Source organism: Sturnus vulgaris, chromosome Z (assembly GCF_052056855.1).
Source record: "Sturnus vulgaris isolate bStuVul1 chromosome Z, bStuVul1.hap1, whole genome shotgun sequence".
Classification (NCBI taxonomy): domain Eukaryota; kingdom Metazoa; phylum Chordata; class Aves; order Passeriformes; family Sturnidae; genus Sturnus; species Sturnus vulgaris.
Window position 1 is genome coordinate 36,713,669 of NC_142283.1, and position 25,638 is coordinate 36,739,306.

Below are 25,638 nucleotides of genomic sequence, written 5' to 3' on the forward strand. Positions count from 1 at the left end.
CCATGCTCTGCAGTGATTCCTACTTGAGTCTGGTATCAATTACTGTTCGAACAGATTTTGTCCCCATATTCAATATCTGCACTGCCTTTTACTGTAGTTTTGGGTTCTGAAGGTCATTCTAAACGGTTTTCATATGTGAGACTCATTCCCAGTCTCCATTACATCCTTCCCCAGTCTTCATATTATGTGGCTTCTAATGGTAATTGCTTCCAACTCTACCCAGTCAAGCAGGACATACGCACAGCTTACCTGGTGCCTAGTGCGGTACACTGCTTTTCCTCCTAGTCTTGCATATTTGTTCTTTGACTGTTCTGGTCTGTCAGGATCCAAATCTTCATTGTTTCTGGTTTCTGGGTGCCTTAGAGATTTTCTCTTGCCTCCATTCTTGGGCATTCTTTTTTGGACTCCTTGACTTTTCTTTTTCCTCATACCCTTATCTCATATCCTGGGTTGTTTTAGCTTTAATTTCAGAACAAAATCCCAGTAGAACTTTCTGTTCCGGGTTGTGTACTTCTCTGTTTGAAAAAGTTTCTATTATTCTCTTTATTCACTGCCAAGTCAATAGCACTTTGCCTATGCACAGTGTGTGCAAGAAGTTCGGCAACTTTGGTCAGAGTTCTTTATTTGCTAACTAGATAGCCTGGTTCTCCAGATGTACTGGGCATGCACAGGTTCATTATGAGTTATTAAATAAAGCCCCTTCAATGAGAGGTCTATGGCATTTATAACATTTAACAATCAGGTCAATATTGTTGGAGGTAGATGAGTTGTACAGCTGAACAGAATCTTAGAATAAAGGTGACATGTTCAAACTCTGGATGTCCAAAGATGAAGAAAGATTAAAATTTCTCCTTGAGCTTCCCTTGTGAAAAACTGCTGTTATAGAAAGAAACCTCAGGTTTTGTCTTTATGAGAACATATATTACCTTGTGAATTTTCAAACAGAAAGACTGATATTAATTGGGGGCATTGATAAAGCCAATTTACTTTTACATTTTGAATAAGCACATTGGGTTGTTGTTTTCCTTCACTGCAGCAGGAGGCCATGTCATGTGTTCTTAGAGGAGATGATGGTGCAGAAAGGTAACTGTGGCTCAGGATGAGAAATTATTTCCTGTGGTTTCTTTTCAATTCCTACAGATTAGAAGCTGCCAAAGATGACTATCGAATACGCTGTGAGGAGCTGGAGAAGGAAATTGCAGAATTGAGGCAACAAACAGAAGAGCTTACTACACTGGCAGAAGAGGCTCAGTCTTTGAAGGATGAGATAGATGTACTCAGGTAGATTTTATTCCACTAATTTTATCTACTGCCTTTTAATCTGTATGATTTGTGTACTTAATCTGCATTCTCTTTTGTTTAAATAATTTAAGTATTAAACACTTTTAATGCCAAGATTCTTTGGATCCTCTAGTTTAGGTACACTGACCAGCACACAGTCCTGCTTGAGTAAAATAGTTGCTTATTTTGTATCTAATCATTAACTCTTGGTAAACTTAATAATTCTGCACCAACGTATGATTATAACAGGGCACTTACTGGTCTCTTTGAGTATGCAGTATTCACCTTCATTATGTCCTAGGCATCTGTTCTCATCAGGAAACTAGGCCGTTTCCTTTCCTGGGTTTGCATTGCTTGGACTTACGGTGGTGCGTTTGGTTTATCATGTAATATTGTCATGCAGCTCTCATTCCCACTGGATTTTAGCAATGAAAACTATTTTTTGATTTGATAATACTAGGGATTTATAGGGTGGGGCAGGCAGTTTTACTATGGAGCATATTCCTTCAGTATTGGCATCTATTGCCTTGGGTTATTCAGGACAGTTACCCATTCTCTCCAGCAAGGCTTATTTAATACTGCCATTCCTGATTCACCAGCAGCCTTCTACCAAAGCCATCTGTCTTTATCCCTTCTGTCATTAATATAAGGATATGCATCCAGCTGCATAAACTATGTGGGTGGCATGGCTTCAAAGAGCAATTTCTTGTCCCAAGAGATACACCCTGCACCTCACTGAGGATTAAACAGAGCTGGCTTGCCTCAGTGTCCCATAAACCAACGCATTAATTCAGTGGGAGATTCCCTCGATTTCAGAGAAAATTAGATGTGTGAATTGGTTCATTCTAAAATGAAACTGGGAACAGTAGCAGTAGCAGAGGTCACTGGGGACGTGAGGTCCATTGTAATCTTGGCAGTGCAGCAGGAGGATTGATAAAACTCTGAAAAGCTGAAACCTGGTGTTTCTTTTTCTTTTTTCCTTTTTTTTTTTTTTTTTTTTTTTTTTGTAAAGGAATCAAGTTCCAAACTGTTATGGTACTTCCGTGTCACCAAGTACAATTTGTCTAACAGAGGGATCTTTATGATTTTATTCCTGGTTATCATTAAAATGAATTGAATGGCAGAAACTTTTCTTTACCCTTGAAAAATTTAGGACAGAAAATAATGTAGAATTGAAAGGAAATGGGTGGGAATGAGGTTGTTTTAGCTATTATTTTAAGGTTGGAAACAGATAAGAAAGTTGTATTAGGAGGGGGTATAGGGTCTAAAAGAGCCTTCAGCAGCAGCTCCTGGTTTTGAGAAATAGTTATGGGAAGAAAACAGTCCATTTAGAAGTGAAAACATTAGTAACAGGAGGATATGATTGCTTTATTGCCCTCCCCATGATGTCTGAGAATGTCTTTGCATTAAGAGAAAACAGGAAGCGTTTTAAATTCTGTTAGTTTTGTTAGTTTTCAGAGTTCAAATTTGTTATAAATCTGTCCCTTCAGGCATTCTTCTGATAAAGTAGCCAAATTAGAAAGCCAGGTAGAGTCATACAAAAAGAAATTGGAAGACCTGGGTGATTTGCGGCGGCAAGTGAAGCTTCTGGAAGAGAAGAATACGATGTATATGCAAAATACCGTGAGCTTGGAGGAAGAACTAAGGAAGGCCAACGCAGCACGCAGTCAGCTGGAAACATACAAGAGACAGGTGAGGACAGGCATCATCAATGCAGTAGTACTCTGTATTGTTCAGCACTTTTCTTCATAACATGGCTAATATCTCAAAATAAAAAAAAGCTATGAAAAAAACAACTCCTGTGTAGAAGGCTTCCATGTTTTGTAGGTGCTTGCTACATTTGTCCTCCTTTCCTGCAGTTCTTGTCATTACTATAAGTTTGTTACTTTGTCAAAAAAGCAGTGTTTCTCGCATTTAAAGATCCAACAGATGTTATCTGTTTTTTCTAAAATGATTCCAAATTCATATTCAGTAGTGGGGCTTGAATTAGAGGCTGTCCTGTCAGAAAAAGTATCTACTTTTCACTTGCAATTTTCCAGAAGTGAGGAACACACCACAGCTGAGGTAAGTTTTTCCTGTGGTTAAATCACCCCTTTTTTTAATGTTCTAGTTTGTCGGATGTATCTGAACTTTTACACTTAAGAAGAGAGAAGGACGCATATCATTCTTATTATTTATATGCACCTAGTGGATTACAAAATGTGTCACCAACACACTCTGTGGAGTGAAAGGCACCTGTTCGTCCTCCTGCTTATCCAAGTGCCATGTGATGCTGTTTCTGTAAAGGTGGAGGATGTGCTTAATCTTCTTTCTGCTTCTATACTACAGGGATGTAATATCATTTTGGTATTCTTTTTACAGGGCTAGACAGATCATGGTTTATTAAAGTAGTAATTTCTGCTCTATATTTCTGCCTGATCAAATGATAACAGCACAGGGTTCATGTATGTCAGCTTATTGCAGAATGAAGTATAGAAACAAGCACTAAGAGTATTGAAAGCCCAGGAGCAATGTGTCTCCCCAAGTCTGGATAGATTTTTTTCTCTGCACTTGGCCATCTCGGTGTTTAAAACAAGTCGTTTCAGCCTATGTGGGCAAATTTTAAATACAGACCAAAGTATTTTACTGTAAAAAAAAAGAACTTGGACAAGAAAAAATGTCCAAGGAAGCAAAGAGAAAAGTAAATGTAGAAAGGAGTGGCCTTCCACACATGAGTAGTATCAGGTTTACTGGCAACCCAATATTTTACTCCATTAAACAGCTGAGCATGTGATATTGTTGTGTAATCTCAACATCTGCCTTTGATTCTCCTTTTTTCACAAACCAAAAGGATTTTGAAAGGGCCAATCCCATCATTTGCGCTGCTAAAGTATTCCTTTTCTTCCTTCTATTTAATGGGTAGGATTTCCTGTATGAGGAGCTTGTTTGATGCAAAACTGTTTACTGGCTGGGACTGGAATAAACCTCAGGTGTCCTGTGACAGATATGTTTTCTTCACCTAATTATGGTGTCTCAAAATGAACACTCTGTGTTTGTCCTCAGTGTCTGTAAGACTGGACTCCTTTTGAGACCTGCATGTGACTCATAAGCCACAAAATTATTTTTCTGGGAATCCTAGATATTATGCTATCAGAAATAAGCCAGATATAAGGCTTGTGATGTTACATCACTGCTGAGTACTAGCATGCTCCTGTAATGGAATATGTCTTGTCTGGTGTTTGAAGGATCCAACCCCACTCATGAGGACGCCGTTGGAGAGTTATTTCTTTGGCTTAGAATCATTGTGCTATGCAGATGAAAGTGTTTGATTCAAATTCCTGTAGTAATCTGCAAGGAAATTGCATCTTCCCTGCACAGAGCAGTCTCTGTAAGGTGACATTGAGTGGTGGTGTTCTGTTTTTACTCTTCTGAGAGCAAGCACAAGCCTTTTCTAAGAAACTTTATTTCAGCATAAATAATTAGAATGTGAAAACTGCAGGATAATTTTTTTTGTAATTTTAATTCAGCCCCTTTGTGCATGTGCATTCTGATACATAGTTAATAGTATGTCTTGCTTTTCTTTGTTGCAAAATTCCTGCTTTACTCATTCCTCACACAGATAATGCTTAGTAAATGTGATGGCAGTTAAATTTTTTTTCAATCTTCTGCATTACCATGAAACTGTATTTTTTTCTATACACTCACAAGTCCTAATTCAAGACAAATTTATTTTCTGCAGTGTTTTTCTACATACCATTACCTTAGCATGATTGATTGCAAACATAAATGCATTTGTTTCCATTTGAGGTGAAAATACTCATACTTTGCAAGTGGTGGCACTGTCACTGCTGAAGGCCTGCAGTATTTTTGTTATACCTGCAGTTATTCTGATAGCCCCAGTGATAGATGTCACATCTGAAAAATGAAATATTTTCATGTCGAACATGTTCATTTCTTAAATCTCAGAAAATTCAGGCCTGTGCTGGTTTTGCAGCCTTTAATTTAGGAACAACAGCAGCAAAGTCCTTCTCTAAGACTTAAGACTATGCATATTTTAGGCCTTGTAGTTATTTTGCTATAGTTGCATGCATTGAAAATAAAAGGCCGCTAGAGCCACTGGGAAATCCTGATGTAGATATAGCTACTGGTTTAATCATTTCCTTTGTAATCTAAAAGCCATGAAAAAGCCTTCTTATAAATTACTTCAGAAGAAGCTGTAGATCTTTAGCTGCGTCTTCATTCAGCTTTTGTATTTGCAGGTCAGTCTTTATTTAGCTTATTTGCTTCTGTGCTCTCTGCATTATGAGCTTTACTAGTGTTCTGGGAATGAATCTTTGCTAGTAAAGGCTGAAAGTTTTGGAAAGGGAAGACTTCACTGATTTACCTTCTGTTATGCTTGGCTTTCAGATTTCTGCTCACTTAATTTTAAGAGCTCTTTACTGATCTGTAGTTGAAAAGTATACATGTGTGTTTCTCACTGAAATAAAGAAAACTGTTTGGAGCCTGTGGCTGAATCTTTATGTTAGTTTATTAAAAATTATTAAGACATCTCAGGTTAGGGAATTTTACCTGGCTGAATTAACTACTAGTTGAATTCTGAGTGAGGCTTATGAAATAAAGTTAAGAAAAGGTATAGATAATTTGCTTTCTTCAGTCTCTTTTCTTTTTACTAGGCTTTTCAGAATGCAGATAGATTTTTCTGCTGTTCCTAAGCTTTTTGGTCCCTAGAATTACATAGCTTTTTTTTTGTAAACCTTGCTTGAGCTTAAATTCTTGTTTTAGATGTACTGAAAATGCTTCACTTTTTTTCAATCTTTTGCTTGCACTAAGACCTAATATTTGAATGCTTTTTATTTTGCTGAAACACAGAACAACTGATGAAAGAAATTTTTAGCATGTCCTATAAGTAACTATTTCACTTGTTTTACAACATGACTTGTGATGCATTGTAATTGGCTACTTTGTCTTGTGTATTTTGTTTGAACATTTGCAGACACATTATTGATTCTTGTTCTCACAGGCAGTTGAACTACAAAACAGGTTATCTGAAGAATCCAAGAAAGCTGATAAATTAGATTATGAATGCAAACGACTGAAAGAAAAAGTAGACAGCCTCCAAAAAGAAAAAGATGTAAGTGCCAAGGTGTTATTTTTTTGTTAGTAACAATAGCAACTTTGTATTCTTTATAACACAGAGAAATGGTTAGCTGTCTTTTTAAATTAGGCTGTCTTTTTTCTTCTAAAATTTTCTAATGCTTGTGTACAAGATATTTTTTAAACCTAAGAATTGTACAGCATGGAATAAAGTGACTGTACAAAAACATATGAAACCCATTTTTAAGAGGAAAAGCCTTCATATTTGGCATCAGAAGTTGTTTCCTGACCATTTCCCATGATAAAGTTAATAAAAACCGAGGGTAATTATTATGTATTCTGAAAAGCTGTTTACAACAGGGTTTCTGCAGTGTCATTCTAGAATTGAATTCCTGTTGCTTTTTTTTTCCTAAAGCATTCTTTGAGATACCATCAATGTGCTTCTCTTTGTTGAGTCATCACTAGTGTAGCAAGAGGCTTAGTAGTTGTGCAGAGGGAAATGTCCTTTGTGGCGATCTCACCTTTTATGACAGCTCCTTGTTGACCTATCTTGTCCTGCCAGTGTGGAACAAGAGTAGATACCAATCTGTCCCCTTCCTCTTGTGTCATTTGCTACTAGTGATTCTGCAGTTAATTGCTCTGCCCTCTCTTTCCGAGACTGATCCTTCAGACTTCTCTTACACACTGTCATTTCTCAACAGTTAATTTCAGCATGTTTCTTAGGAATGTATATGCAAGTGCCTCAAATCAAGGTACCTAAAATCAAGGTCAGCAGTTGAAGCTAGCAGTTTCTTAGGCATGTTTTAATTAAAAGCCCATTGATCCAACTGTCAGAGACTCTGAAGGCTTTTTTCTCAATAGTCATATTTCATGTCCAGTTATTTCCAAGATTTCCAAGCCCAGCACTTAAATATCATTTGAACTGAAAGTTTTCAGTCACTTTATATTCATAGGTCATTGATTTCCATTTTTTATTGAATTTTCAAACTCTAGTGGACACTTGACCTTCATATCACTTTCATCTGCCCTTCAAATCAGTCTGGAATGCTCGTAATAACTTGGTATTGTGCTTTGGCTTTCTTTCCTGCTTTTTATTTTTAATATTTTTTCCATTTCTTTTATGTTGAACAATGCTAAAGTTGTTTCTGTGGCTTATTCATGGCTCAGTGGACCATTTCATCTTGCACAAAGGATCTGAATTGCAGGCCATTGTCATGTAGTTTTCTGTTTTACCCCTGGCAAATAGCATTTTTTTTTGAGGTGGATATTGTTTTTAAGTAAATTCTCTTGAATGGATATGCACCTGTGAGAAGTAAATTACAGCTAGAAGTCCCTCATCACATGAGTTTAGTGATTCACTGTCCATATTACCTACTCCGTTTGTTCTCTGTTGTCAATATGTACCAGTAAAGCAGCCCACCACAGATCACAAACTACGTAGTGGTATCTTGTCAGTTATATTTTGGAAATAGTTACTGAAATTGATTTTATCCTTTTCCTTATGTTCTGGCAAAGCATGGTAGTGTTTGATATCTTCCTCGAAGTAGCTTGGAATTTTACCTCTGTGATAAGGTCTAAGGTAATTATTGAGCTGCTCGTACCAGTGAAGCCCTAGAGCTTTTTCTAGTCACTAAAATATTCTGGCATTTGGCAATCAACTGTTACAAAAATGAAATGGTACCAGCCAGCCCAACTCCATATCTACACAGAGACAAAGTGTATTCTGGACCATTTAGTAATATTGAACATGTCTGATTTTGGAGCAAACTACAACTTGGATCTCTACATAGTAGCCAATTTCTTTCCTTTTTTGTTTTTTGACTCTTGGCAACCTTCTGGACAAAATCTTGGTGTTATCTCATTTTTTTTGCCAGAAGGGTACCAGTACCAAATTTAAAGAGTATTTGCCTGATGCTACTGAATAGCACATATGTTTGGATTCCAAGGCAGTTTGTTCTTCAGTTCTCTTTGGACTAAGTCTTAAACAACTAGTTTTCTTTCATAGCCAAGATGCTGGTGAAAGACAAGGCCAGCTGACACACAGGAGAAATGCAATATGGAAATGCCGCTCATCCTTTCACTGGTGAAAGACAAAATGAAGTAAAAGCAGTTTGTTTGTATGTTTGTTTTGTTCACTCTGTATTTACCTGCTCGTTATTTCACTCCTGGTTGAATCTTGGATTCATGGTGAGTGAAAAATCTATGGTCTCTCAATTGACTTCCATTTCTCTTGGAATCAGCCCCAATGAAAGGAAAAGTAAAACAGCTGATTGGCCCCAGTGGATACTGTTTACTACTTGGTACCAGAACCTTCTGTCACTAATGTCTTGATTTTGTAAGCTTAGACCCCTGCTATTCTTAGTCCAATAAGATGAGCAACACTTTTCCCCAAAAAAGATCCTGTGTTCCTGTGGAATGTATAATACTTAAATTTATTCTGTTATGAAATAGACTGAGATAACTTCATTTGAAAATAATTTTTAGAGATGCATTAAATTATTTTTTGACTTTTGAAGGCTGTTAGAGATGAATTTGTACTCCCAAGATTGATATTCATTCTCTTTCCAATTATTCAGAGATTAAGAACAGAAAGGGATTCTTTGAAAGAAACTATTGAAGAACTTAGATGTGTACAAGCTCAGGAGGGTCAACTCACCACTACAGGTAAAGAACAAATAAGGAGATTAAAGGCCTCTTTTCTAAAGTGCACAGGAGTTTTCTATAGAGTATTGAATGTGCTTTTGTCTAGCACAGAATAATTTTAAGCTCTTCTAAAATCAGCAGTGAAAAACTTCAACTATTCATAGCTTCGTAAGCAAGCAAAAGCTTCAAATGGTATTTCAGTCAATCAGAAATGTTAGTCTCCTCTCCAGAGGGATGTTTTTATCATGTAGATTTGATTTCTATGTAGTTACATAGTTTTATTTAGAGAGATATTTTCTTATGATGTTTCCTGTGTTATAGTTCATTTATATGTGTAATCTTGTGTACCTTTGTAGTTCTTAGATAAGATAAGGAGCAGAAAATAAACTGCAACATTATTTCTTCAGAATGGATAAAATCAGGCATAATGGTTCACCAAATGAAATGATGCTTGTCTGTCAGTCTTGCTGTAGCCTGACTTTGTGTCATTTTACATTGTCCAGCAGTAGTCTGAAACTTCTAGAACAGTGTTTATTTCTTGTCATGTAAAAATGTAAGTGGTGTGCTTTTCCTTACTCAGGATTGATGCCTCTGGGAAGACAAGAGCCTTCAGACAGTTTAGCAGCAGAAATCATTACTCCTGAAATAAAGTAAGCTAATGCATGCTTTGTTTTACTAACTTCTACAATGGTCAATGGCAAGCTGAACATGAGTCAGCAGTGTCCTGGCAGCCAGGGGGCCAACCCTGTCCTGGGGTGCGTCAGGCACAGCATCACCAGCCGGGCAAGGGGGAAGATTGTCCCACTCTGCTGTGAGCTGGGGCAGAGTCCTGTGTGCAGTTTTGGATGCCACAGTATGAGAAGAACATAAGGCTATTAAGATCCAAATGAGGGTCACAAGAATGCTGAAGGGCCTTGAGGGGAAACTATATGATGAGTAGCTGAGGTCACTTGATCTGTTCAGCCTGGAGAGGAGGAGACTGAGCAGATCAAATGACCTCAGCTTGATCTTATGGCGTTCTCCACCTTCCTCACAAGAGGAAGAGGAGTGGCAGACAATCATCTCTTCTCTGTTGTGACCAGTGACAGGACCCAAGGGAATGGTATGAATTTGTGTCGAGGAAGGCTTAGGTTGGATATTAGAAAAAGGCTCTTGTTGTTGCCCTGTTTTGATTGTCCGGAGCCTGATGATGGTGCCAAAAGAGTTGGGCATTTATGAGTAAGAATTAAGGGGAAGGCCACAGGGCAGATATTTTAGTGGATGTGTTATAGACCACTTGTCTAGGATGCAGTTATACTATATACTACTATAATTAGCTGGGAGAGGTCTTGAGATTGCTGGCCTTTCTTCTTATGGAGGACTTCAACTTCCCAGATGTCTGCTGCAAATTCAGCACAGCAGAAAGGAATCAGTCTAGGAGATTCTTGAACTGTGTGGAAGGTAACTTCGTAACACAGCTGCTGAGCAATCCAACTAGGGAAGGAAGATGTGGACTCACTGTGAACAGGAAAGGACTAATGGATGATGTGATGATCAGAGGCCGTATTGGGCACAGCAACCACTGAATGAGAGAATTTTTGATTCACAGAGAATTAAGGAAAGAGTCCAACAGAACCTCCACTTTGGACTTCCACTTTGGCCTTTTTGAGGGTCTGGTTGGCAGAGTTGCTAGTAAGTCAGTCCTAAAGGGCAAAGGAGTCCAGGAGGGCAAGAAGAAACTGTTAAGGTGCAGAAGCAGGATCCTGTACCAAATGGTGAGCCATCAGGAAGACTGGCTTGGCTGCACAGAGAGCTTTGGCCAGAACCCAGGATAAAAAAGATCGTATCATGTTTGGAAGAAGGGACAAAGCCACTCAGGAGGACTAAAGAGATGTTCTGCCAGTATGCAGGGAGAAAATTAGATGGGCCAAAGCCCAGCTAGATCTTATTCTGGCTGCTGGCAATAAAAGGCAATAAAAAATGTTTCTGTAAATACATTCACAGTTAAATGAGGGTTAAGGAGAAACTCAATCCCTTATTGATTGCAAGGAGAACCATACTGGTAAAGGACAAAGAAAAGGTTGATCTAACTAAAGCCTTCTTTGCCTTCTTTGATAGTAAGACCACTGATCTAGAAGACAGATGCAAGAAGCTGAATAAAGCCTCTGCAATACAGGAGGAAACAGCTGTATGCTACTTACACCCCTGCAAGTCCATGGGGATGGGTGGGATCCACTGGAGGAGTAGCTGCAGACAGGTGTTGCAAAATTAACTCTGAAACACTTTTGATTGCTCAGTAGAGCTTCTCGACTTGCTACTGTAGCAAGTAGAGGCAAGAAAGAAGCAAGAGGGAAGTCAAGTAGACAGAGGGTAACTCTGCCTGAGTGCTTCAACTTTTAAAGAGCCTGGGGTACCTCCACAGGCTCTGCCATTCTGTTTTCCAGCTGCAGGAACAGAGTAACAATTTTGGGCAGATAGATGTGGAATACAATAACATTCTGGGTTATTCAGGACAGTGTTGATCTGCTGGAGGGTTGGAAGGCTCTGCAGATGAATCGTAACAGGTCGTATCAGTGGGCAGAGGGCAGTTGTATGAAGTTCAACATGGCCAAGGGCTAGGTCCTGCCCTTGGGTCACAACAACCTGTACAGTGCTACAGGCTTGAAGAAGAGTGTCTAAAAAGATGCACAGTGGGAAGTAATCCTAGAGTCACATAACAGCTTGGTTTAGAAGGGGCCTTAAAGATCATCTTGTTCCACCTCCATTGCTGTGGGCAAGGACACCTTCCAGTAGACCAAGGCTGCTCAGATCCCCATCCAGCCTTGCCTGGAACACTGTCAGATATGGGGCATCCAGAACTCCCTTTGCCATTGCCTCCAAACCCTCAAAGTAAATAATTTCTGTTTAATATCTAATCTAAGGCACCCTTTTTCAGTTTAACACAACTCTCCTTTCTCTTGTGTCTCCATGCCCTTGTAAAAGATCCCTCTCCAGCTCCCTTGTTGGTTCCTTTCTGGTACAGTAAGGCTGCTCTAAGGTATCCATGGAGTCTGATCTATAACCCCACTCTCTCCGTCTATTTTCATAGTAGGGGTGCTCCATCCCTGTGATCATCTTAGGCTTCCTCTGGACTCACTTCAATTAGTTGACATACTTCCGGTGCTGAGACCCCAGAGCTGGATGCAGGGTGCCAGCTGGGGTCTGAGCAGAGGGGCAGAATCCCCTCCCTCCCCTGCTTCCCACGCTGCTTTGGCTGCAGCCCAGGATCCCATTGCCTTTCTGGGCTGGGAGTGCCCATGGCTGGGTCATGTCTGGCCTGTCACCCAACACCCCCAAGTCCTTCTCACAGGGCTGCTCTCCATCTCTTCATCCCCAGCCTGTGCTGATACCAGGGATTGCCGTAGGGGAAGTGCAGGACTTTACACTTGGCCTTGTTGAACCTCATGAGGTTTCATGGCCCCACTTCTTCAGTTTATCCAGGTCCCTTTGGATAGTACCTGTTGTTCTGGTGTGGATTTGGTGGTGTTGGTTGACAGCAGCTGAACATGAACCATTGAGTGCCCAGGTGGCCAAGAAGGCCAATGGCATCCTGGCCGGTATCGGCACTAGAGTGGCCAGCAGGACCAGGGTAGGAATTGTCCCCCTGTACTTGGCACTGGTGAGGCCACACCTCAAGTTCTGTGTCCAGTTTTGCGCCCTCTCACTACAGGAAAGAGATTGAGGGGCTGGGAGAAGCACAGTAGAGCAGGAGAAGGGCCTAGAGAGTGAAATCCTATGAGGAGCAGGAGGTTTATCCTGGGGAAAGGAGGCTCAGGGGTGACCTTATCGTTCTTTACAACGACCTGAAAGGCGGTTGTAACGAGGTGGGGGTTGGTCTTTGTGCTCGTTATGCATTGAAGGCACCTAGGGAGAGGGCACACTTAGAAGTTTTTCTTCATGAGAACTTTTTCTGTGAATTGATGGGACTGATTGGAAGCTGTTTGGTTGTTGACAGCTTGAAAAGCTAATTGGAGAAGTTAGTTCCTTCCATGAATTTACATTTTTAAAGTAGGTAAACGCTGGGAAAAACTCCTTTTTATTTCCAGCTTCTCACAAGATAACACCAACCTGGCCTGGGCCCTTTTTTATGCGGCCCGGGCCGGGCAAGGGGTGGGCTCAGGAGGCCGCTGGGCCCCGTTTTTAACCAGGGCCTTGATAGCCAGGAGGAGGAGAGACCCATTGCTAAGGTTTTAGCTCTCTATTCTTTCCCAGCGTGGCCGCGGCTCGGCAGGGCCTTACCCCACCGCCGCTCCGGAGCCGCCGTGCCGGGCCCAGCCGCCCAGGCGGGCCCGTTTTGGCGAAGCCTTTTCACAAAGGAAAGGAAGAGCCCTGGCCCGCGGCTGCAGCTCGCTGTGGTCACGCCGGAGGGCAGCCCTGGAGCCAGAGGCTTGTCTCCGTTTTGTTCCCTGGCTGGACTTTGCAGTTTTCGTCCGGCCCCCTCTCCCCCAGCGCGGCCTGAGTGGCCTGAGAGCCTAAAAGAGTTCTAGCATGGCCTGGCCCAGCCTCTGAAACTTCTGTGTGAGATTTTAACCCTTTTAATGCTCAGATAAGACTTACAAACTTTCAATCCTCCCTTGAGTAAAAAAAAAAACCAAACAAACAAAATACACCAAAGTCAGTGAAACAAGAGCTAAGTTTTTTAATGAAAAAAGAATAAAGAAATGCCGTAAAAGTTAGCTGCAAAATGCTTTTGTAAGCTATGATAGTGAACTGTACTACACTAAAAATTCCTATAAACTGTAGAAAAAACATAAGAGGGGGTTAAAGTGTTGGGAAAATCCTTTACCCAAAAGAAAAACAGAAATCTCTATTCCTGGGAATAAGGTATGAATAGAGAAAAGAGAAATAAAGAGAAGTTTTGATTTTAAACAGCTCATACTTAAAAGTAATACCCCGTAAGTTTGACATAGCCCACAAACACAGCTCTAGGAAAGCTATGAAAATAAGAAAAGTTTCACAGTTACAAATTCCTGAGCAACTGCTGTTCGTGAAAAGTAAAGTCACAAAAGAACTGTTCTTTTTCTCTTGGAAAAAAAATCCCCATAACCCTAAAACTCCTCTCCCAAAAGTAAACTGAAAACAGTTAATTAAGTTAAAAACTGACTGAAGTGTTTCCATATGTTGTTGTTACGAAAGTGCAGAAAGTGAGAAGAAGTGGTCTAAAGATCTTATTCTGAATTTATTATTTTCTTTGTGCTGTTGATAAAGTTTTTCTTTTTACCCTTTTAAGTTTTAGGCCTGCTTTGCTTTTGCTCCTAATTCTATCTCACAGCAGAAAATAAGTCAATTAAAATTGGCAAACCTAAACTCTGACATTTATTAGTACATTAACCGGGAAATTCAAACTAAACAAAAAGTCTTTTTTCTTGAAGCTGTGCTGGAGAGGTTTAGATTGGATATTAGGAATCATTTCTTCACTAGAAGGGGTTATCAGGCATTGCACCTAGGGAAATGATTGAGTTGTCATCCCTGGTGGTTTTTAAAAGATGTGTTGATGTGGTGCTTAAGTGGTATGGTTCTGTGGTGGATTTGGCAGTGCTGGGTTTATGTTGCATCTTGATGATCTTAAGAGTCTTTTCAACACAAATCATTTTGTGATTCTCTGTAAACAGACTAAAGGTTGAAGTGACTTGCTCAAGTTTGTGTAGTAGTTCAGTGACAGCTGAGATTACAATCTTCCTTCACACTTGGCATTAAGTTTTGCATTCTCTCTTCTGCCTGTAAATCTGTTGAGCTGTACTCTGAGATCTGATGGGGGCACTGAGGTAATTTCCATGTGTTCTGCATTCTGCAGTTACAACTCCTTAAACTGGATTTGTATTTGAAGGTTTGAAGACATGATTGTTGTTTCAGCATCTCCCTTAAAAAGATTATATTTATGTTATTATTTTACTTCCTATGGTAAACTGTTTCTTATAGACATTGTCTTATATTTTTTTTCTTTTTTTCTTTTTTTTTCTTTCACAAAATCGTGTTCTATGTGTTTAGGGAGAAACTCATCCGCCTTCAGCATGAGAACAAGATGTTAAAATTGAACCAAGAAGGTTCTGACAATGAGAAGATTGCCTTGTTGCAGAGCCTTCTTGATGATGCAAACTTACGGAAGAATGAACTGGAGACAGAAAACAGGTAAGAAATCTTGTCCTCTACTTTAGCTGACTTTTCTACAGGCTGGAGAGGAAAGACATGGATTTAATGGAATCAGTCTGTGAAAGATCACAGCGATGTGATTACAGGACTGCAGAGTCTTTTGTATGACTAAAGTCTGAGGGATAAAGACTAATGTAGCCTAGGAAAGTGAAGGCTTAGATTAGATCTTATCAATGTATCTTATCAAAGTGTATGATGAGAGGGTCTAAAGAAGGTGGAGACAGACTCTTGTCAGTTATATTCAGTAACAGGGCAAGAGGCTGTGAGCAGAGCTTAAAACACATTATATTTCATCTAAATGCAAAAACGTGGTTTTTTTTCTCACTGTAAGGGTTGCTGAACACTGGAGTATGTTACTCAGAGAGGTTGTCTCCATCCTTGTAGATATTTAAAACTTAGCAGGACATGTTCCTTGGCAGCCTTCTCTAGCTGACCCTGCTGGATTGAGCCAATCAGCATACAGATACCTGTGGGACCAGAGAGAGCGCATCAAAGCATGCCACAGTATTTGGCTGATAGTGATGCGAGGCTGCTTTCTATCTAAGCTTTGAATCTGTTCTTTATCTAATCTTCCCCTATCTTCCCCTTCAACTGGGGGAGGTGCCTGAAGCCTGAAAAAAGGTAAATACTGCACTCACCTTCAGGAAAGGCAAGAAAAAGAGCATGAGGACCTACAGAGATTGGTCAGCCACAGCTTGCTTTCCAGAAATTTCACAAAGCAAGTCGATCTGGAACCTATTTCCAGCTACATGAGGGATGGGAAAGTAATTGGCAAATGTCAGCATGAATTTCTTCAGAGCAAATCATGTCTAACTAATCTAGTTGTCTTGACAATGAGATGACAGCACATGTGAAGAAGGGTGAAACAGTGGATGGTACTTATCTTTAGGAAAGCCTTTGCTGAAGTGTCCCATGGTATCCTTATGTACAGAATGGCTAGATATAAACTAAGTAAATGGACAATAAAGTGAGCAAAAAAAATTGATTGGACAGTGATCAGACAGCTATGCTTAAAGTGGTATTGTCAGTGAAATGAAACCCAACTGGCAACCAGTTCCTCAGTCATCAGCGTTGTTCATCACTTTTATTAACAACTTTACTAATGAGAGGGGCTACACTCTTAGCAAGTTTGAGAATGGTAGCACTTCAAGATGTCTTGAAAGGGAAAGCTGTTATTCAAAAGAGCTCAACAGTCCAGAGAAATGAACTGATGGGACCCCTGTCCCCGGCTATGGAGCAGCTCTGCTGCAAAAACCCTGGAGTCCTCCTGGGTGGCAAAGGAGGATGTGTTATGTGGAGACCTTGCAGTTTACTGTGGTCTGGACTGTCCTCACTTAGGTGCAGGCAGTCAGTCTGGGAAAGTGATTGTTCACCTCTCACCAGTACTTATGATATCACATCTGGACAGAGCATTTAATTTTGGATTCCCGTGTACCAGAGAGATGTGGATGTGTAGAAGTGCAGCAGAATACTGGTGAAGTGAGCAACACTGGAATGTATGATAGGTGGGATAAAACTTGAGAACTGGGTTTGTCCAGGCCAAAGGAAAGGTGACATAGAGGAGAGTGTACTGTGAACTGCATCTGCCTGATGGGAAGTTAGAAAGAAGACAAATTTGGGCTGTCCTCAAGAGATTAGTAGTGGAAGGACAAGAGGCAACAGACAAAATAGAGAATATGGGTCCAAGCTCTAGAAGAGAAGCCCAAAGAGACTGTTAGACAGACCTCTGTCCTTGCAAGTATTCAAACCTGGTACTGGATATGGTTCCCAGCAATCTTCTCTAAATGCACCTGCTTTAAGGAGGAGGTTGGATCTAGGAAACCTGTGGACATCCCTTCCAACCTACAGGTTTATAGGGTTTTGTAATGGTGTAAAAGCATAAGCTAGCGGCTCTCACACTGACTGGTAAAAGTCAGTCTTTCATGTATATAGAGCTGATTTATGCGTGCCTTTATGTTGTTCTCAAGTAATATGAAAATGTTCTGGATGAACATCTGGATGTTATCTCTGGAACTGCTGTAAGATCTAACTACTGCTTTATTTTTTTGTGAGCAATTTACAGTATTGCATTTCTTTTTTGTAGACAATCTGAAAACACTGGACACTAAAAATCTAAGAGTTCGTTTTTCAGTTGTTTTTTTTTCTGAAAAACAAATATTGTCTCTTTCCTAGATTGGTAAATCAGAGACTTCTGGAAGTACAGTCCCAGGTTGAGGAACTACAAAAATCTTTGCAGGATCAAGGTTCAAAAGCTGAAGATGTAAGTAGAAATGTACATCAAACTTACATTCGAGTAGTTGCCATTTTTGAAACTTTCACCCTTTTGTAAAAAGAAAAAAAAAGTAAAAGAATTATACAAGCTGAGATTTCTAATAGTTTTGTGTATTTACTTGTATGGTCTTACCAATAAATTGTGCATCTCTAACTAGGATGTAAGATATCCAATAGATAACCATCTATAGATAACCTATAGAAAACCATCCTATGTAGAGAAGGTGTCACACATGTTTTATTTAAATAATTATGTCTGTTGCAATAGAAAACTCAGCGTTAATATTACTTATTTAGAATAGAGGGCTTTGCAGGGAATTGAGGAAATGTTGATTCTCCGTGAATAAAGCATCTGAAGTTGTTTTGGGTTTAGTTTTCTTAATGAAAGTTAAGGCCTTTCCAGTCACTGGAAGGTCTATAATTCTTCATGTAAATGTATTTCAGAATGAAAAATGCCAGCTAGACCAAAACTAAAAAAAAAAGTCAAATAAGTCAAATAATTAGGCCCTCAACACAATGCAGCATTTTCTGTTTCTGTATACAGAGTTAACTTTATTTTAAATGTAAGACACACTGTAACTGAGTTAGTGTGGAAAACAACTTTCAGTCTTCCACTCAAAAATTGTTTATTATCCCCTGTATTTCAAAAAAGAAGCTCTAGAACTTTCTTGAAAGCAGCAATTTGTTGGACTGTACATGCATGATATGCTCACAATCTCAGTGTATCATGTTGCTAATTGGCAACAAACTGTAATGTGCTGTTTTTGTGGGTTCGTTTTAACTAACGTATATAAAATAGTGAAAGTTTTTTATTAGATGCTTATGTTAATTTGAAATTGTGTTAAATTTAGTTTAGTCTTTTAATTTTCAGAATAAACTATATGAATGTTAAACACCCAGTTGATTCCCAACAAGATTATTATCCTGAGTAACTTAGAATGTGTTTTAGGATGCACGTTAAAATAGGTCTATTCTGAGATGTTCTTTGTTGTCTTGATTACTGGCCAAAATATTTTCAGGGTGAACAAGAATATAAAATAATTTTTCTCAGATACTGAGTATTGTAAGTGATCCCTGTAAAATTGTGTTTAGCTTTATTTACTGCAATTGTGTCCATTTTGAGGCTCTGGTTGGGGCAGTAATTTAGGGTGTGTCTGCACTCATGGCTTCTGTGTTGGTCTGACCATAGCAGTGGTGATTTATGGGCACTGATTCCATGGCCTGTTTTGCTGAGTTAAATCTGTAGGATTTCATTTACTGTTAAGGAAGCTAAAGAGCGAGTGTAGACTCTGGAAAGTGTTGAGGATACAAGAACCTCTGACATTGTGATCTTCTCATGCAATCTCCCTTGTAAAGCAGAGCAAACCTCTAAAGTTAAACCCAGCTGCTCAAATAGATTGAAGTTATGCTGAGACTACCTGAGTTACCTGTAGTATAGCCATACAAAAGAAGAGTGATTCTTCAGAAACATATGGAAAACAGCTTACAGTTCACCAGTAAACAATTTTTAGTTCATTTCTTGTGTTTTGCTATTTTTCTGCAACAATGCACAGAAATTCGTATTTTTATGTGCTTATACTGTAAATGTGCTCAATCCAGAAAATTGACACTTTATTTAATTCAGTCCGGAAATGTATGGTGAGAGCTCAGGTTTGCTTTTTGTTGTTGTTGTTGGGTTTTTTGTTTGTTTGTTTGGGGGGTTTTTTGGTTGGTTTGTTTGTTTGTTTGTTTGTTTTGACCTTTTTTTCTTCTAAGTTTTGTTTGGTTTTAAAGCTGAAGTTATTTTTAGACATGCCCAAAAAGATACAGTATCCTAACCCAGTAGGCAAGTGTCCTTGCAGTGTTACATGCTGTGTGCAAATGTCCACAAGGACAAGCACTTTCGATTTATCGCTGAGGTGCAATGGAAGGCAGCTGTGCAGTTGGGCCTGTAACGGGCACTGACGCATTCTGTCAGGATGCATGATTCGTCCATCCCTTGTGTTACCTTGTTAGCCAGGCAAAGGCTCTTTGCCCATATCTTTCAGACTACGGAATCAACTCAGATATTTCTGGTGTGCTCAGAATAGGTTTGATTTATTTTCCTCCAGAATGCAGTAGTCATGTGGGTCTACTCAACAGTTACCTGAACAGCTTCAACTACATAATATGCATGTCTTATCACTGTCTTTTGTCATCCTTATTCTCCTGTTCTCTGCCCTAATTCCTTCCTATATAAACACCCTGCCTTTAGTTACTTCTGCTTCACTTGTTAAATCCATCCCACATCTAATGTTTTTCATAATGTAATATATACAGTCTTGGCCTTACATGCTGTTACCGATACAACATTTCCCTAAAACGTCCCCAGAATTCTGTTACCTCTTCAGTTACCCATGAAGTTCAGCCACTTTTTCATTTGGTAAGGCACTGGAACAAGTTGCCCAGGGAAGTTGTGGATTCCTTGTCCATGGAATATTCAAGACTGGGTTGGACAGGGCTCTGAGCAACCTGATGTAGTTGAAGGTGTCCCTGCTTGTTGCAGGGGGTTGGACTATGTGATCTTTGGAAGTCCTTTCCAACCCAAACCATTCTGTAATTACTTTCAGCATCCTTGGAATCTGACCATCCATCATGGTGCTGTTTTATGACTTTCATCACCCCACAGTGTTACTAATCTCATCCAGCAGTCTTCTGAAGTAATGACCCACAGTTTCCCACACTCCACTAAGTTAGCTTAACCTCAGGCCAGAACCTAGCCATCTGCCCCTAACCTTAGCATCTAAAATGAAACCGAATTCTGCCCTGCAAAGGGGGACAGACTTGTTCTTTTGACTTGTTTAAGGATGAAAGGAACTTCAAGCAAAAAAACTTCCATTTCTGTAGTGTTTAGGAAACTCATTTAAGAGAACAATTACAGTAATTACATTTTAGATTTGTATGAGTCTTTAAAGCTTATTGATACTGCAAAAATCCCAGAAGTAACGTTTGCCCATTTTTAGAGTGATCTGTTTGAATTTATCTATATACAGGATCTTTGGGTGCCTAGAATGGCATATTGAGTATTTTAGTCTCTTTCCTAATCACGTGTCTTGGGTGAATTAATGTGGGTAAACTAATTTCTGCTTCTATTAATTGTTTAGGCTGTTTATCACAATTAGTTTTTTGCTTGTGAAAACATGATCTATCTAGCTGGGAGAGGGGTTACTCCCTCAATAATGCAGGTAAATAATACACCAGTGGAATCAGTGTTGACTAGTAGCTGCGTCTGTTTCAAGATAAACCCAAGTGCAATACAAGGATGCAAAAAAAAAAAAGCTGAGGTGATTTTGATTTTGTTACCTTAGGGAAATGGGCACTGCTTCCAACTTTTTCCCTTTCTTGTCCCAGCCAGATGGTAGTCCCCTAAATGATTTGGTATAAGTGATGGAGACTGTTCACATGATTTGTGACTGATAAAGATGCATACAAATATATTTTATTACAGAAAAGGTGGTGTTTCTGCAGTTGTTCAGAGAGAAGGAATAAAGCCAGATGGTCAAAACCTGCAGATCTTTAGCTGCTGCCAATTTCTGACTGTGAAGTCAGTAAAGCCATCTTGACTTGTTTTTATGGCTCCCCACCTTTCTTGTGATGCAATAAGAAAATCTCTTTCGTAATAATGAAAAAACACGCCCCAAGAATGTGATCAAAGACAGTATTTTGAAGTATAACCAAACTAAAAAAGCTTTTTGAGTGCACACAGTAATATTTTTCTGTTAGCAAGGTGACTAAGTCTTTGTTGAGAGAACATTGGAGAAAAAACAATGAAGTAATTTTGTTGGTGATTTTATGTTACATTTTGATGGTACTGTGGACCATCAGTCACATGCTAACCTTCCCTTGTAGTTAAATACTATATAAATGCAAGCTAAAAAGGCAGTTGCACATTTAAATATTCTACATTTGCTTTGTATTCAGTCACTTTGGCAATAACACAATTCAGCATCACACCACAAAACCACCTGCATCTCTTAATTCTGGTTGTAGCCCAACAGAATGGCTATTTTCCTTGGTTTTGTTAGTTGTATGATTTTTGGTTTAAAATTACTTTCCAAAATAGCAGTTGCTTTCCTTTGGAATTCTGATTTAAACACAATGATTTGTAAATATGCTTCTTTTTTATCTTTATATTTTTGGGTTTAGTGACATGTTTTAGAAAATGTTACAAGATGAAATTGCTCATGAGAACAGAGGAAAAAATTGCACATAGGTGAAAAATACATAGCTTTAACTTTTTCTGTTCATGACTTTCTAAATAGTTTCTTCTGTTGGCTGCTGTTTTGCTTTATACTAATGTCATCTCTGTTTCTTGGCATGGGCTTCTGCTCAAGGCTATTGTGAGTATGGCTTTCTATTTACTTAACACTACTTTCAGTTCATAGACATTTATTGGATTTGGGTTTTTTTCCTTTCAAAAGATACTCACTGTGTATGAAGTGAGTTTAAAATTTAAAAATTACTTCAAAGTTTTTATTTGAAGAGCTTATTTAAATGTGATTTAACCAGAAAGTGGAACACTGTAAGTTGTACGGTGATTTTTATATATCTGTAATGAATAAAGAAACACAAAAAAGGTGACTTTTTTGCTACACTGCAGTTAGAAATACTCTACTCCTCCTAGTTTCTGTGGGGATGGGAATTTACTTAAACTAATTTGCTATGTCTTCATGCAAGTTGAAATGCAATATTGGTAGGAGAGCTCTTCTTGCAAATTTTGCTGCACTTTCCAATACAAAGTACTGAACAAATTAAAACAACTGCCTTAGAATTCTGTCATTTATGGATCTTACTTTTATTGATCTAGTTCCTGGGAAAATATTTGTAAAGTTCTAAAGGGTTCTAATTTTAGTAAAGTCACACAGCTGTGAAGAGAAAGGTTGCTACCACAGAGGCTTTACAGTTGTGATCTAAAGTTGAAGTAAAAAAGTTGGATTTTGGTTAGAATGTCAAAATTGCATGTTTTAAAATATTTTTTTAATATGTTAAAGTTTCACAATACATTAAAATAAAACATTTAACTTTCTATTTTAGTCAGTTCTTCTGAAAAAGAAACTTGAAGAACATCTGTAAGTATTTTTGCTTGCCTATTTTGTTTGCAGTTTGAAATTATCCGTTTTTCCATATAATGAGGAAGGCAGACAGTCATTAATCATGGATCTGGAAAATATACAACTAAGAGAGATTAGATAACACAGGAATATTTGGGAATATGCTGTTCAGATTCTTTTATTTTTCCGGAGAAGACCATTTTCGTGAAAATAACAATGATGAGGGAATCGTCATTTTGTGTTGGGTAGAAAACTTGGCTTAACATTATGGAAATCTTTCCTCAAGAGGACTAAGTAATTTTTTTTTCTGAGAAAAGCATGGTAATATGAACAAAATTAATTTGTTTACTCTTTGATATACATTATGGCATAGAAGGTAATACTTTAGGAAGTGCTATCATTTTATTGTGCTATTTCTGCACATCTTTTACTTCCCTAAAAGAGTATTTGTTTTTTGACTGTTTTGCAAAAAAGAAGTTTCTGTTGCCTTTGGGTTTAGCCACTCTTTCCTCAGTGTAATATCAGTTATGAGTATTCATGTTAGTTCTTTATTGTACAATTAACTCTTAAGTTCTAAATTAAGTACAGTTACTGACTAAGGAACTGTTTGTTGTTGCAGTTCTCCATACAGAATGATGTTTTTCATCTTATCTAACCAATATTTCTACAGTGATACTCTCACTTGTCCTCATGCTCCACAGAAAAAAAAAATCAAAAAATCAATCATGCCCTTAGAAATACTCTCTCTGAGGATTTTCTGTACTGCTTAGTGCTCATGTCAAGCGCAGTAATACTACTGGGGAAACAATATGTGCTTCTGTGGTTTCTAACAGTGAGAAGCTCCATGAAGCTAACAATGAGCTACAGAAGAAACGAGCTATTATTGAAGATTTGGAACCAAGATGCAACAACAGTTGTGAGTTGTGCAGTCCATTTCTTTTCTTTGTAAATTATTTCATGTGCAACGTCTTTAATTGTAATACCTAAAACAGGTGTCAGGTAAGCAAAATGTACATTTTTAATGGAGTGACATGTATGTAATTAATTTCTCTGGAAACTAGGGTAACCAAAATGTTGCTTTTAACACTTTAAGTACATGGGAATCACATTTTAGAAACACTGTAGTAAGAAATCATAGAATGCTAAGAGGTTAGAATGAACCTTAAAGATCATCTACTCCCAAACCCAATGACATTGGCCAGAGAAGTACCAGCTCACTGCAATACCTGCCATTGAACCTCAGCTGTCCAGAGCTGTCATGTCTCATAAGACCCTAATTTAGAAGATCCTTGCTGTTGTCACCGACTCATTTTTACTTCCAGTGTATATTCCCTCAATGTGTTTTCAAAAATGTGTTATAATTTGAGCAAACTTTCCATTACTGGTGAAAGAGAATATAGGATATACGTCATATTGCTCAGAGGGTATACAGAACCCAGCATCTAGCTGATTTTTATCACGTTATTGCTATGTTTCTCCCAGAGGAGTTATGAGGGAGATAGTCTGGATTTTTCAAAATACTAGTTATTCTAGCACAAGGCAAAAGACTAACTGATGGCAGCTTTTCTGGTTTGTGGTAAAATTATTTTATTCATAGTGAGAAATTATTTTATTCATAGTGAGACAGAGGAAGAAATATAATTTTGTTTTCTGAAATCTGAGAAGTTGTGTAGAAGCAGAAGTAATAGTGGCTTGACGTATTCTTACACCAACACAGGAAAAATCTGTGCAATTAAATTGTCCTACTGATCTTGATTGCTGCTTAAGAAAATGTGAGGGAGAAATTAAACTTGGTATATTCATGTTACAGTTTAGTAAATTTAAGCAGGAGTTGTGCCTCTTAGGAATTATTCCTCTTACATAAAACAGGAAAAATTATATTTGCCTATATTACATGCCAAGATATTATAGTAGCTGTAAGTCATTAGTAAACCCATTTTCTAAATGTGTTTAGTGACATGATTGTGTTATGATTTTATTTCTCTTTGTCATAATTTGAAAAAGCAAGATTACGTCCCAAATAATCCATTTCATGAGATTTTATAGGAGTATATCTTTTTAATGTATTTCTGAGCTGTACAGTAATTAAATCTGTGATATCTGCCACATCAGGTTTCTTATGCCAGCTTTTTTAACTGAAATATATTTCCGCTGTGTCTTAAGTCTCTGTTGTAAAACATGAAAATATTCATACATAACTATGTTATTTTCTTATGTGTGCATCGTCTGACATAAAGCACTTAAAATTGAGGAATTACAAGAAGCTCTACGGAAAAAGGAGGAGGAAATGAAGCAAATGGAAGAACGATACAAAAAGTATTTGGAAAAGGCCAAAAGTGTAAGTAGATATCTTCCACATTAATTATCCCTGTCTGAGAGAGACTGTACTACGTGTCCACTCTGTGGGAATAAAAATGAAGGAGGTATCTGTATACATACTACTAAGTTAAAGAGAAGGAAGCTCCATTGATTATCATCTTATTGTTTCAGTATTTAATGTATATTAATTTTGCAGAAGCTTACCCCATTTTTGAGACTCTTATTGATGCTTTTTTGCAGTAAAGTTATCTTTTTGACTGGATCACCTTCAATAATTGTTAGATTTCTCTGATGGTGTTCAGCATTCTGTTTTGTCTATTGCTTAATATATGCATCTGTCAAGAAGGTGACTAATACTTAAGTACTGGGGATATTGTTTTATTTCAGCATCTGGACACAACTCTGAAATACGTAGAAGAATAAAAGATGAGAAGTCTATTTCTGTATAGCCAGAGGTTGTTAAAGAGTTTCAAGACATTTGCTTTTAAAGGCTTAATAATTCAAGTGTTTTGCTGGATTTCTTCTTGGTTTAGCTCTGTTTGCTAGCACTCTTGGATGACACATACAAGTGTACCAGGTGTCCCTTCGTTTTTTTAGTACCATAACAATTATGCATGTGCCAGAGAGTGCTTCTTGGCTTAACAGAGCTACCTAGAAGTTACAGCATCGGATACCCCAGGTAGGTGAATCATGGCAAGTATCCAGAAGGATAGAAGCAGTCCTTCCTCAAGCAGGAGAAACTGACAGACAGGAAAATCATAACTATAAGGAGAGAAAACTTATAGAAGTTGTGTCACCATGGCCCCAAGGTAAT

General features: G+C 38.4%; 1 protein-coding gene across 6 annotated transcripts in view; it reads left to right on the plus strand.

Moving 5' to 3' along the window:
- HOOK3 (hook microtubule tethering protein 3) overlaps window positions 1-25,638 on the plus strand; it is an 84,638-nt gene that overhangs the window by 45,909 nt on the left and 13,091 nt on the right. For 2 of the 6 annotated variants that reach the window (XM_014882359.2, XM_088156629.1), the window contains 11 exons: window positions 1,141-1,281; window positions 2,772-2,973; window positions 6,281-6,391; window positions 8,931-9,018; window positions 9,578-9,647; window positions 15,004-15,144; window positions 17,338-17,425; window positions 21,717-21,794; window positions 22,489-22,523; window positions 23,339-23,421; window positions 24,743-24,843. In XM_014882359.2, the coding sequence (XP_014737845.1) occupies window positions 1,141-1,281; window positions 2,772-2,973; window positions 6,281-6,391; window positions 8,931-9,018; window positions 9,578-9,647; window positions 15,004-15,144; window positions 17,338-17,425; window positions 21,717-21,794; window positions 22,489-22,523; window positions 23,339-23,421; window positions 24,743-24,843 (1,138 nt within the window). The remainder of the gene's footprint in view (window positions 1-1,140; window positions 1,282-2,771; window positions 2,974-6,280; window positions 6,392-8,930; window positions 9,019-9,577; window positions 9,648-15,003; window positions 15,145-17,337; window positions 17,426-21,716; window positions 21,795-22,488; window positions 22,524-23,338; window positions 23,422-24,742; window positions 24,844-25,638) is intronic. The other 4 variants (XM_014882363.2, XM_014882362.2, XM_088156628.1 and 1 more) reach the window with 3 other exon arrangements.